At 52.8% G+C, this 13,262-nt stretch overlaps 4 protein-coding genes across 4 annotated transcripts; 1 reads left to right on the forward strand and 3 right to left on the reverse strand.

Moving 5' to 3' along the window:
- Positions 1-263: 263 nt before the first annotated feature.
- MRS44_013017 (uncharacterized protein) lies at positions 264-3,793 on the reverse strand (the record flags this gene model as incomplete). The annotated part of the gene is made up of 7 exons (XM_065619006.1): positions 264-357; positions 767-868; positions 923-1,898; positions 1,944-2,093; positions 2,148-2,687; positions 3,299-3,376; positions 3,430-3,793. 7 exons carry the CDS (start codon positions 3,791-3,793, stop codon positions 264-266), a joined length of 2,304 nt encoding a protein of 767 aa, XP_065475078.1.
- Positions 3,794-4,337: 544 nt separating this feature from the next.
- On the reverse strand, positions 4,338-6,094 carry MRS44_013018 (uncharacterized protein; the record flags this gene model as incomplete). The annotated part of the gene is made up of 5 exons (XM_065619007.1): positions 4,338-4,924; positions 4,971-5,122; positions 5,185-5,636; positions 5,687-5,974; positions 6,020-6,094. 5 exons carry the CDS (start codon positions 6,092-6,094, stop codon positions 4,338-4,340), a joined length of 1,554 nt encoding a protein of 517 aa, XP_065475079.1.
- A 1,130-nt stretch (positions 6,095-7,224) lies between these two features.
- MRS44_013019 (uncharacterized protein) lies at positions 7,225-9,160 on the forward strand (the record flags this gene model as incomplete). Its single annotated transcript, XM_046267760.2, has 6 exons — positions 7,225-7,442; positions 7,578-7,943; positions 7,990-8,270; positions 8,316-8,435; positions 8,482-8,885; positions 8,939-9,160. The coding sequence occupies 6 exons, from the start codon at positions 7,225-7,227 to the stop codon at positions 9,158-9,160; spliced, it is 1,611 nt and encodes a 536-aa protein (XP_046126378.2).
- A 497-nt stretch (positions 9,161-9,657) lies between these two features.
- MRS44_013020 (uncharacterized protein) lies at positions 9,658-11,489 on the reverse strand (the record flags this gene model as incomplete). The annotated part of the gene is made up of 3 exons (XM_046267759.2): positions 9,658-10,390; positions 10,437-10,523; positions 10,570-11,489. The coding sequence occupies 3 exons, from the start codon at positions 11,487-11,489 to the stop codon at positions 9,658-9,660; spliced, it is 1,740 nt and encodes a 579-aa protein (XP_046126379.2).
- Between the last annotated feature and the right edge of the window lie 1,773 nt (positions 11,490-13,262).

Here is a 13,262-nt window from a genome sequence, read left to right on the forward strand (position 1 = left end):
TTTTCTGCTAGCTCCAAGAGCAGAGTCATGCGGCCTTACCCATACAGATAACCAATAGGGACTCGTTTTCACTGGTTACGTCCAAGTGAACATTTTGCACAATGGTCACAGAGGTTGTTCAGCCACCCTCGACAAGTGTCTGTGGAATCCTAGCTTGACCAGAGCCGGATTCTTTGTGCAACATGGCCATAGCTGTTTTCTTGAGTGGGATTGAGACGTAACGGAACCAAGAGTCGGGTGGGTTGAGTTGGTGAGAAGACATGTCATCGAGGGAAGCCGCCATCACAGGCGGTAGTTTCCTCGAGCACAATTCCAGTGAGGTTGCGCCAGGTACTAGCCGAGATAATGGTCTCGAGCCTTGATAAAATGTAGGAGTGACTCAGAATCTTGACTCCCGTTCTGTAGATGGAAGCTCTCATCCCAGCCTGAGATGTTACGGAAAGTCATATAGGTGCCTCAACCCCAACACTGGAGAGAACTAAACCTGCTCAGATACCAAAACGTGTCTTCTGGTCTGACCAGACAAGAGATGGCTGGCACACTCCCTGAAGCCATCCGTCACGCTTCAGCAGCAAAGCATGGGGTAAGCCAAGGGACTGAGGGTAGAAGGAAGAGCAGGAAGAGCTTGTGAATTAGCTATCAGTACGAGATTTCCAACATCATAGTCCAATATGAATCACTTCGGTCTTCATCAATGAAGCAACGGCTGTGCTAGTTGCCAGTGCTTGTTTCGTTGATATACCATTCAATCAGGTCAAATCAAAACGCCATAAACATTATCAAGGCCGCAGTTCCCATCATGGCCAAGTACGGCTCCAGGCGGCGCGCTCCGCTTTCGACAATTTGCTCCGGCTCGTACGTGCTCGGTCTGGTCGAATTCGTCGTGCCGTTCCAACAATACCGCGAAAAGCAATCGACGCACTTAGAGGGCATATCGGTCTTGGTGCGCGCTAGGCTGCGAGCCAATATCGCGCAGCCTACGCAGGCGGGCCAGTTCGAGTCGACTGTACTATTCCCCATGGTCGCGACGTTATATCCGTTCCGTATAATCTCGTCCCGCTCCGTATTACTGTACTCGAGATCAAAGGTAGAGAAGTTGGACTGGTAGGTGTACGGCGCATTGGGTAGATAGACAATCAGTGGCCCTGGCGACGAGTCTGTGCCTGTATCGCAGCCAAAAAATGTTGGGCGCTTGTTCAAGCCGAGGTTGACAAACGTGTTCTGATCTGGGACTTTGGGAAACTCGTCGTTCTGAGTCGAAATGCCGCCTGATGACCTCTGGTACGTTGCCACGAGTGCCGTGCCGTTTGGCCAGTGAGTTGTTGTGTCGGCTGAACCATCGACGGCGAATATGACGTCAACTTGACGCTCCGATAAGAGCAATGGATGCAAGGGAATGTTTTGGAGGTCCTCGCCACCGTCGACGAGGGTGAGGACGGTGCTATCGGCGTTGGAGTTGTTTGAGGGATTGTACTTGTAGAACGGGTTGGGCCAGCTGGCAATGTCCCGGTTGTCTTCGCCAACATCCGCCAACGTATTGTTGAGAGCCCTGATCAAGAAGTCCGGAGCATTCTCGGCTTTGGCGATCTGCAGAAATGCCTGGTTGAACAGTGACGAGGAGGTACCCATGACGAACCCGGCGTTATCCACCCCGGCAACGCAATCTCCATTACGTCTGATTGTGCCGTTCTCAAAGTCAGATCCGATGTACTTGAGAGGGGCAAAAGCGCCAAGTGATGGATCGTAGGACCCCATTTCCCATGGGTTGAACTCCACGACGGTAGAGTTGTCAGCTATTTGGAGCTGGCCTGACGTCCGTTCCACTGCAACAATGAGAGGCATAGGCGCTCTCGCCTCGGTAAACTCGGTGTCATTTGCAATTGACGAGAAAGTATATGCTAGACATTGTCAGCTGCTGTTCTGATAGTAACTGGCAACCATACCAGGCCCTCCATCAGTGGCATTGACGAGTTGGTACGACAAAGCCCTTCCCCAGTAATCGGTTATGGTCTTGTTGTACCCTGCATCCTCCTTGCTCTTTACATCATCATACAGCTCGCGATAGTACCGCGTTACGGATAGGTCTGCTGGCCCTAGATTTACAGATGTCAGTAAACACCACCTATGCTGACTTGTGTACAACAAACCTTCAATGATGGACTCATCAAGCTGCCAAAGGCTGTCAAGAAAACCGCTCCGTGCAAAGATGATGGACTCGACCGTGGTGAAGTTCTGCACATAGAGGCTTCCAACAACCCAACTACCTCCCGACAGTCCACTAAGGTAGGTGGCAGCTTGGAGAATGCCACCGAGTTGTCCCTTGTCCGTGGAGCTTGTGGACCGATTGTCGAACGCGGCGATGGCACCGGCCCCGTTCATCATGGCCCGATAGCCACCGCCGGAGATGGCGATGCCGATTCGGGGCAAGGCCTCGCCATCATCCACGAGTCCGTTTATATAGGCGTCAATGTCGATGCCACCGATTTCGGCTCGATTAAGGACATCTTTCAGCGCTGAAATAGTGTTGTTATCACGGAGCTTTAGCCATGCTGTTTCGTTGGCCGACAGTGCTGTAGCATTGCGGATGACTGGCCGTCTCGAAGGGCATGAGACTTGGCCTGGTGCGTAGCCGTCTGGGGCGTCTGGAACAGCTCTTGGCCCAATATATGGCAAGTAGGCATGTGCCACTGTCCTAAAGCTTCAGCCAGGGCTCGGTTTGTACTGGAGCATTCACCTACCCGGAAGCCAGACCAGCAGACTCGCCAGGGCGATTAACCCACTGCACACAAGCATTATGGGTTGTTGATCAAGGTCCAATGCAGTCTTGTTCAGCGCTTTTCGTTTAATTTAGGTCAAGCCGTCGACAATGGGAGACTTGACAGATTTGAGCATCAATAATACGAAGGACAGCGCGAGATTTTTATGCATCACACTTTCTCTTGGATCATGGTGACATCGTTGGCTTGCGCGCGCTTGGAGTCAAGGTTTCTAGTTCCACAGCGGTGGCTTGAGCCACAACGGCTTGCTCTCAATCTGGTTGATATGGGGAACATCTTTCTCATCCCAATAGGCCTGTTCCCATTATAGTTTTTGTGGCTCTTGTGGGTTCGTGCACCCTCAAGGGACAGAACAAAACGGGAGGCAGAGGAGTGTTTTTAAAGTTGGCGCTTGGAGAAAATTGACTGCGACTCTGGCCCAGTAATGTAGGATCGTTCGTCACTGACACTTGCTTTGCTCTGGAGGCTATCTCTGACCCTGGGATCCGAGAGCCTTGTGATATTGACCTAATGAAAACTACCCAATGGTGCCTCGGCACACTCGACAGGACCCTTGATGATAGCGGCTCTCACATTATCATCCGATCTCTGGCTCTGCGCTGGCTCTAGTAGAGGCTGTTAGATCACGTTTCCGCCCTGGCGGCAAACTTACCAAACACAAAGACCGCAACAGCCTGGTTCCCCCGCCCGCCCAGCATCCTGACCGCGAAGCCCTCGGCCGCGCAGACGGAGTCAAACTTGTTTTGTCCAACATACGGCACGTTCCAGAGAAACGTCACCTTGTAGCTCTCTTCGTAGCCGATGACTCGGTAGGTGACTGAGCCGCTGACTCCGGCGCCCACGTGGCTGGACTTGCAGCGCAACATACCACTCTCGCCGGCTAAGATTTGTGCTGGCGGTTGTGAATCCGGCGTGTCCATCCAATGGCCGTGCTGGAGACTTGGGGAGTCTGGTTCGAGATCGAGCTCCTCGTTGGTGTGGTTCAGAATCACCACTAAGAGCTCCCTGCTGGTCATATTGTCACTGGCTCGGGGCGCAAATCGCTTCACCCTTTGGGTTGATAGGTCAAATCCGATTTGAGAGCTAATCGGCAGTGAGGAATACTTGGCATGATCTTTCTGACCACATGGGAGGAACGACGTCCTGATATACTGCCATGAATCCTGTCTGAATCGATCTAGGCCGGCACCGACAGCTTCAACTTGCTGCCCGATGATGCACGCATTTCATCATTCACGTATTCAGTGGGTTTAGCGACAAGATGACAGGGAAACTCAATATCCGGAGGGTGGGAACCGGTCGCGTGGACCCGAGCGCATTTAAGTTGGGAGGCGTATTGCAAACAAGATTCTCTCAACCCCCCATTGACAATATGCAGAAACGGAAATCAAGGTTTTCAGTAGAGTGAAAAGTACTTTCCTGCTTTTCCATCATGCGGGACCTGGTCAAGCTCCTATTACTCTATTTCAAGGGGGAGAGACTTATTCCTCGCATTCCCTTTATCCCCTCCTCATCAACACTCGTTCCCATCAATTGAAACATTTTTCAAAATATATTCCCTCAAGCAGCCTGCTTCACCATCTGCACCGTGACCGCAGGCCTCTTCTCCCCCGGCGCCAGCTCAAACACGCCAACCCCTGAAACACTCTCCTTCGCCTCGACAGCCTCCTCCTTGACCTCCTTGGGTTGTATGACCTTTCCCTCCAGGCGAGAATCCCCCGCCTCCATCGGCGCATACAGACTCAGCAGCTCATTCAGCCTCCCCCTCTGCACACAGTTCTCAATCTTCCAGCTGGCCGCCAGCTCATCCAGCTCATCAAACGTCTTGCCCCTAAAGTACTCTGCCCACTCCGGGATCATGTACTCGGCCATGGTGATGCCGCGTATCCCGCGGAAGACGTGCATATGCATGCGCCACTGCCAGGGGTACTTCTTGCTGTGCTTCGCGGGGACGTTGTCCTCGAACCACTTGTGCAGGGGGCCGAAGAGGCCCTCTTGGAGGTGTGCGTCGTCGTAGGCCCACGAGTCGACGGCGAGGTCGCGCTTCTTGCGGATTATGGGGGAAAGGAGCTTGAGCCACGGGGACGAAGGGGAGACGTATGCAAGGCCCATGACGTTGATGTCCTTGTAGCACCAAATGCTCCATGCTAAATGTGTAAGTAATTGGCGGGATTGAAGTTGATGGAGGCTTACCGATGCTTTCGGCCGTGTAGATGGCCATCTGCTTGTCTAGCATGTTGAACCGCTCGTCGTTCTGGACTTTATAGTCGGGATTGTAGTCCTCCCGCTCGTAGATAGGGCCAAACTCGCCTGCTTCATCAGCAACAGTCTCACAATCAGGAACGCTATCTTACCGTTCCATACTGGGACTCCATGCTCCTTCATAAAGGTCGCCTTTCTATCGTACATCTTCCGGATGTACTCATCCTGCTCCTTCAAGCCCTGATACCTACCGATCCTGTTGGGGAAACCGAAACCACAGTAATCGTGGATCGCGTACACTGAATTCGGAAACACATCTATGAAACCCGAAAAGTCCATGCTGAAAGTGTTTCCCTCCAAGAACAGGATGTGATCAGGGTCAACTGCCCTCACAGCAGGTACTATCCTATCATAAAACGAGAGCAGCCGCGTCCACTGCTCGTCAGCCGGCTCGTTCAACAGGTTGTATCCCGCGATCCAGGGATTGCCCTTGTACCGATTGGCAATAACCTCCCACAGGTGGACGACCCTATCCTGGAAGTGTTTGTGGTCCCAGAATGCCGCGTAGCCAGTCGGGTTGTCAGAGTGCCAGTCCTGGTTCTGGCCGCCTGGCGCAGAGTGGAGGTCTAATATGGCATAGATCTTATACTTTGTGCACTAAAAGTCGCAGGGGTTAGCTTAGTCAATAAACACCCTTGGAAACTTACAATCTCAATCGCCCTGTCAAGATGCTTGAAGCCCTCCTCCTTGATGACAAAGGGATCCATGTCGTCCTCAAAGTGGTGGTAGTTGAACGATAGGCGGAGGCAGTTAAAGCCCAGCGACGAGAGGAACTCGCCGTCCTTTTCTGTGAAGAAGTACTCGAGGAACTTGTCGAAGAAGAAGTCGTACTTTTCGTGGCCGAGTACCTTGAGAAGGGCTGCGCGGATCTGGCACTCGCGGCCGGGGAAGCCGTTGATGAAGTTCTCCATCATCATCCAGCCGCCGAGAGTGGTCTTAAAGTGTCAGTTTGAGCTGGTGTATGGTGCTGTACGACTTACGCCTCGGAGGAGGACGGGCTTGCCATCTGCATCGACGATGCTGGTGCCTGACGTTCTCAGCATTCCGGTAGCCATTTTAACTCCACAAGATAATGAAAGGAAACTACAAAAGAGTGTTTTGACCAGAGAGGAGTGTCCAGGGAGAATAGAGCCCCTAAATACCCACCTGTTATCTTGGTCGTCTCCATGTGAACCGCGCATCCTCCGACCCTGTTCGGAGAACATTCAGCCGATCATCCTATGCTGCCATGAAATGCTCCACGCGATAATAGGCTAAATGGTTCATTCTCTAGCGGCCCCGCCGAATGGGGAGTTTGAGACATGATGGACGTGTAAGTGTTGGGACCTTGGCTGTACATCCGCATAACATAACATCATCTCCTGACCAACTTACGAACATCCCTGCATTAGTCCCGCTAGGAAACAACCTGTTCTCTCGCCAATCCTCGCCATCGGCGGAAAAAAACCTCGTCCGACCAGCACCACCCAACTCATCCTCGGCCTCCTCATCATCCGCCGCGTCGTCCAAGTGATGCCATTGCCCACCAAAACTAGAAAACCATCCCCGACGCTACGGCAGAGCTAATGGAGGGTCGATAAGTGGAGACTCTTCGGGCTTGCGATTTAGCTCCCCCGAAGCAACGCCATTGGCCTGACCCGAAGATTCCTCCTCCACTCCCACCGGCTTTACTAGTCATGACCACTGACTCAACTACGTACCATGACACGAAAACCTTGCCGTATCTCCTTGACTGCGCTGGGGCTACCAACGCGTGACCATCCCCACTGCTAGGTTACTATCTGAGACACTAAGAGAATCAAGGAGGGGCCATTAAGGCCTTATCGCGTCTCTGGCACCCAAAGCAAGAGACTGGCCATAATTGGCTTAGATCCTTGCGAAATATCCAATGGTAGCCCCCGCGCAGTCAAGGAGATCCCCCATGGGGAGCCCTCTAGTTAGGACTTCTCCGTTCTTGTTGATGCCTGTGGGGGAAATCACCCCGGTCCCTCACCACCAACTCGCCTAAATGCCGTCTCCATCTCCTGGTCTCTGGTCCTTTTTTGCTGGGCAGGAGAAACTCAATTACATTAGCCGCACGAGTCTGGTGGCGTTGTGTCCTTTGATGTCCTGATATAAAGAAGCTGTAGATGCCACTTGAACCAGCATCCCCCAAGCACTCGACATCACCCCTTCTCTCCCCATCATGAATGCCCTCCGTCAACGCCTCCCCGCCCCCCGGCAGGACCAAGCAGCCCGCAAAGCACGCAAGCAAGGTGGCGATGCCCCAGCCAAGGACTCGTACGAGCCCTCTCGCATGGCCCAGCTCGCAGGGGATGCACCGCCATGGTATCACTCCGCAGCCCGTCGACGGCTCTACTTTCTCCTCTTTCCAGCAGCCGTCGTCTCCTACGCAACCAGCGGGTATGTTCTCATCATCATCATCGGTCTTGTGGCTCAGTTATCCCATCAAGGGCCAGACTTCAACTATATCAAAAAACGCAATATCAACACATCACCTCATCATTACCAGGATTGCTAACATTCGACTTCAAATAGATACGATGGTAGCATGATGAATTCCCTCCAGACAGTCTCCTACTGGGACGACTTCTTCGACAACCCGCGAGGCGCGCAGCTCGGCCTCATGAGCTCCATCATGTCCCTCGGATCCATCTGCTCCACCCCCATCGCCCCCTACATCGCCGACAGGTTTGGCCGCCGCTGGGGGATCACTGTCGGCAGCATCATCATGATCATCGGGGCGATCCTCCAGTGCGAGAGCGTCAACTTTGCCATGTTTGTCGTGAGCAGGTTCATCCTGGGGTTCGGGCTGTCGTTTGCGACTACTTCTGCGCCGAGTCTCGTCTCTGAGCTTTCGCACCCCAAGGATCGTGTCACTGTAACGGCCATCTGCAATACTTGGTAGGACTCACTCCATTTGCGGAAGTAACATTGCTAACCCCTACAGTTGGTTCCTCGGCAGCATCGCAGCAGCTTGGATCACCTTTGGCACGCGTCGAATCCCCAGCACCTGGTCTTGGAGGCTTCCTTCACTCCTCCAGATGGCACCTAGCGTACTCCAACTGTCCACCATCTGGTTCCTGCCTGAATCCCCTCGATGGCTCATGTCCAAGGACCGCGACGATGAGGCACTCGCCGCCCTGAAGCGATACCACGGAGACGGTAACGAAACCGAGCTTGTCCGACTTGAGTACGAAGAGATCCGCGCTGCAATTGACAACGAGAAGCGTGAGTTGTCCAAGCACCGTAGATAGCAATCTACTAACCCCCTAGTCTCCGGCGCAACAACCTGGAAGTCCATGGTCAGCACCAGCGGCAACCGATATCGCATGTTCCTCGTCCTCTGCATGGGGTTCATGAGCCAATGGTCAGGCAACGGCCTCATATCCTACTGTAAGTGCCGCCCGTCTTCCCCTCAAACAGCGTCTAACGGCCTCAGACCTCTCCCGCGTCATGGACACGGTCGGCATAACGAACAAAAACATCCAAGCCCTCGTTAACGGCCTCATCAACGTCTGGAACTTTGCCCTCGCCCTCACAACCGCCTTCTTCGTCGAACGTGTCGGCCGCCGCCCTCTCTTCCGTGCGTCCACCCTTGGCATGCTCGCCGTCTTTACGGCCTGGACGATCGCATCGGCCGAGTTTGACAAGACGGGCGCCAAAGCGGCGGGCATAGCAGTCATGGCTCTCATCTTTGTCTTCCAGATGTTCTACTGCATTGCCTTCTCGCCGCTGCCGGTCGCCTACTCTGTCGAGGTTCTGCCGTATTCGATCCGCGCAAAAGGGATGGCTACATATGTGTTTGCTACAAAGTGCGCTGTCTTTGTGAACCAATACGTCAACGTAAGTCCAATCGTATTGTATATTTAATTGTTGGGTTGAGTTGACATTTGTAGCCCATTGGCCTTGATGACATTGGCTGGAAGTACTACCTTGTCTACGTTGCCATCCTCGCCGTGGAGAGTTTCATCGCCTACGGGTGGTTCCTAGAGACAAAGGGCAAGGCTCTTGAGGAAATTGCCGTTATCTTTGATGGTGAGGCCGCGGATGTTCGGGTGACTGACCTAAAGAATGATGGTGTCGTGGAGCAGGATGAGAATGTAGACCGCAAGGTCTAGTGGCAATGAAGGTGATACAGTTTCATGCAAGAAATCGAGAGATATGATAGTATGGACTCAAGCGGTTCTATAGTTGAGCTTTGTGAGCAGAGATAGTGAAGCCATCTTTGTATGTGTCTGAGGTTATTGGTGTTCCATGAATGCTGCTCAACACCATCGTAGCATCGCCAGCAAGTCAATAGCAGTTACCTCGGCCCCACCAGTGCAGCTTGGAATGCATCCTTCTCAGCGGGGCTCTTCCCACTATCGAGCAGCCATCCTCTCCCTGCACGCTGCATCCAACTTTTCCAGTACCTCCAAATGCCAGCCAAACTCACCAACGCTAACCCCAAATTTTCTGAGATTCCTCTTCCCCACCAGAATCGTCTCCTCGATATCCCCCGGCAAAATCTCCCTCAACACATCGCAAACCGTCGCAATTCGCAGTATCATGACCATTGTAAAGGTACTAACACAACCATCAGAACAACAACTCCTTCATCAAGGGGAGGGTCAACTTACACCATGCCGCTTGCAAATAGACAGGTTATCCTATTAACAGGATTCGCATCAAACACGCTGATAAAGCCCTTGCACCCCTCAAGGCACATCCTGCACCTCTCCAATATGGCCTCCTTGCACGGGTGCGTGTGAAAGTGACCCACATTGAGCAGGACGTACTCGATAAACGGCCTGTGGACAATGTACTGCCCGGCGTAGTACCGCCCCTGAAGCCGGACAATATTCCACGCGTGGTTGCCCAGGCGCCTCGACGTCCCTGGGGATGCCTCCTCCTCCGGCTGCTGCTGCTCCTCCGCCCGACTAAGCAGAACATCCGGGAGGTTGCGGTATATGGTGCTGTGGTAAGACCAGAGGTCGTCGGTCGTGCGGAGGAGCCAGTTGGCGTAGTTTATCCGCGTCATGCGGAAGTGGTCCTTGCTGTCGTAGACGACGCTGTTGACGTGGTTGAGGAACCGCCGGATGGCGGCGTTAGTGCTGATCTGAAAGGCGACCAGCTCCTCTGCGGGATCTAGCGACGCGGGCTCCGGTCTGGGGGTGGCAGTCTCGGCAGATTTACCACGTGGAGCGCCTTGGATGGGGTACGGGACGAGGTCCTCGTAGCGGGCAATGCCTGAGGGCAGAGTGATGGATATTTCGGAGACAAAGTCACCCTCGAAGATGAAGGCTACCCAGTACAGTCGACGGAATGCTTCGGAAAAGACGTCGTTTTCCTTTGAGCCGATGAGAGTCCTAGAGGGGTGAGTAACATCATCAAGACGACCAGGTTCGAGCGTACCTCTTCGCCAAAGCCTCACATTTCACAGCCGTAGCATGCGCCCAGTGAAACGAGTCCGACACTTGACCTCTTGCTCCCATGTATATACTACACATGTCAGCACCTCTTGATATCTAGATGAATAACCTCTCACCTAGCAAGCATGGCACACTGCGTCGCCTCGAGCGTCAGATCCGAGGAGATGTGCCCCATTAACAGCTGCGCCTTCTGCCACAGCTGAACATATGGAAATTCTGCCGGAGAATCCTGGCTTTCCTCCCCAGTTTCTGGTGATCGGAACGGTCGTTTCCGAGGAGCCAAATCACCCAAGCAAAGCACAAGCAGCAAAAGACAGTAACGAGCAGGCGACACGGAATGACCACCTTCTTCATCACGTTCTTCAGAGCCAGAGACCCGATGCAGCACATCCAGCATTTCATCATGCGACAAGAGCGGGAAGAACACATTGACCTCTGCAAAGTACGAGTCCAACATGCGTCGATACCTCTCGAAGGAATCCCCAAACCCAGAAATTCTCCACGACTCCGGAGGAAACGGTTTCGGTTCCTGGTCAGGCTTCCGCTGGAAGAAGATGTCGGTCGCTTCAGTCGAAAGAACATTCCCGTGAGAGGTCCTCGTCGGGGCGATATCCGAGAGCAGCTGCCGCACAACAGGCCAATTAAACACGTGATTCGCACAAGCCGTGTGTGAAAGCGGGATCAAGATCTGAAAATCCTGCGGCTCCATCTCTGGCGCATCATTCCCACCACCGCCCTGCCACCCTGCTCCAGGCGGCTGATGTGTCACATTATCATCTTGCCCGCTGCCAAACCCTGGCGCCGCAAAGATGCGATCCTCGAGCAGCTGTATCCTCTCGAGGAGGATCAGCGTATTGGCCTCGATCTTTGGCTGCTGCGAGTCCCTGTACACGCAGGCTACGTTCTGCGTCACGCACAGGCTGCACTTTGGCTTGGCGGCGTCGCATCGCGTCTTCCGGGCGCGGCAGTTTGTGCAGGCCTGCCAGACGCGGCGGCGGGGGAAGTACTGAGAGGTTGGGAATGATGTTGAGCTCATGGCATTTCGGGTCTGAGGTTAAAAGGATGAAGTTGTCGGATTGGACCCTGCACATAGGTCTAAGGGTGGTCACGTGTATAGAATCGCCGAGCGGGAAAACCCCGGGTACCTACCTAGGTAAGATGGGGTTTAAAATAATTTTGTCTTTCCTGTGACATAGCCTTGAAGTTTTGGACCAGTGCTATAGGGTGAAACAAGGCATCGATCCGTGCATAGGCAATGTCCTTGGTCTCCGGAATCTCGATCTAGGAAAAGACAAAGCCAAGGGCACAAAAACCAGCAATGAGAATTCCACTCTTACCGCACAATCATAATTTATAAACGCCTGTTCTCCTTATAGCTTACAAAGTACTAGGGAAATTACCAAGTCGCCCTCCATCTACTACCAGGATTGCCCCATTTGTATATGCACCAGCCTGCGATGCTAGGTAAAGAACTGTACCGGCGATTTCTTGTTCTTCGCCCATCCGTTGCAAGGGTATAATATTTTAAGGAATTACCAGGCTGTCATCTGCGTCGTTCTTGTACGGTTTGACAGTGCTAACCGACATAGCACTTGGGAATACTAAACGAGGTATTGGAACATGAGTGCTGAGAAAAGCTGGAATTGTGAAATGATGCCGTAATAGTATGAAAATGTTAACTTACAACCAGGTGCGATTCTATTTGCCCTTAGAGTTTGTCAGTGCATGTCTTGAATCTCCAGGGTTGAAAGATTACCTACTGGATGTTCTATTGAGGGAGTGTCACAGCCAGCTGTTTAGTGGTCAATACTGCTACTGCAGTAAAGAAGTCAGGGCAAGGTAGTAGTAAGGTCGCAGCTAGGTCTCTCGTAGTTCCTTTATTAATTATTAGTTCTCTTCTTTCCTTCCCATCTTCTTCTTATACCTCGTAAAGGCCTCATACACTGCTGCCTCTGCCGTGACCAGCACCGACCCCTGAGCGACTCGCTGCTAATCCCCACCCTGCAGCCACATTCCCTCCTTAGGCCCATGACAGAGTGCTAGAGAAGCAACTGGGAAAAGGTTGGCCACTCAACGCAGTAGGTGATACAAAAAGATTTATTAATTCATAGCCATTTGTCTTCCTGTCAGTTGTACCCCTGCTCGTTCTGCGTGTCCTTTGCCCTGCGGCGGTGCTTCTATATCTTGAAAGCGATAGTAAAGATCAAACCAAGGACCGAACAACCGGCAGAGACTGCTATCCCGATGATGCCACCAGTCGAGAGCGGGCTTGATTTGGATTCGTCTTTCGATTCTGAATCTGGTCAGTTGGTTAGCCGTTGAACCGTTCCTCTGGCTACTGAAAGGGCATCCCACGTTCTGATGGTGCCGTCTCCGTCGGCAAGTAATCGCACTCCGCTTCACTATGCGTGCAGGTTACGAAGTCGCCACCAAAGCAGAAGCTGGAATAGTCGGGGCAGGTAGTTGTATGCAAGATATTGCCTCCGCCTAACATTCATCAGGAAGGGTTCGTCACAACAGACCTGCCGTACCTTCGATAAAACCAGTGCACACGTCTCGATAGGTCTCTCCCTCGGTTGTTGGTTCTTTAGCTCCAGGGCTGGGGCTGCTATGGGTACATGGGCGTCTATTCCTCAGTTGAAGTGTCTTCCTCTTCTGTATAGTTGGACACCTCACTCATGTAATCATGTGACCCAACCTCAGCCTGAGCAGCCGGGATGATCCATGATAGCGCCAGGATCAGGATTACAGCCGTAATTCTCATTATCGATTGTATTTCCAGTATGCAACGAGCTGAAGAAAGAGTGTC

This window comes from Fusarium solani, assembly GCF_023522795.1.
Source record: "Fusarium solani strain SB1 chromosome Unknown bctg00000008, whole genome shotgun sequence".
Lineage (NCBI taxonomy): Eukaryota > Fungi > Ascomycota > Sordariomycetes > Hypocreales > Nectriaceae > Fusarium > Fusarium solani.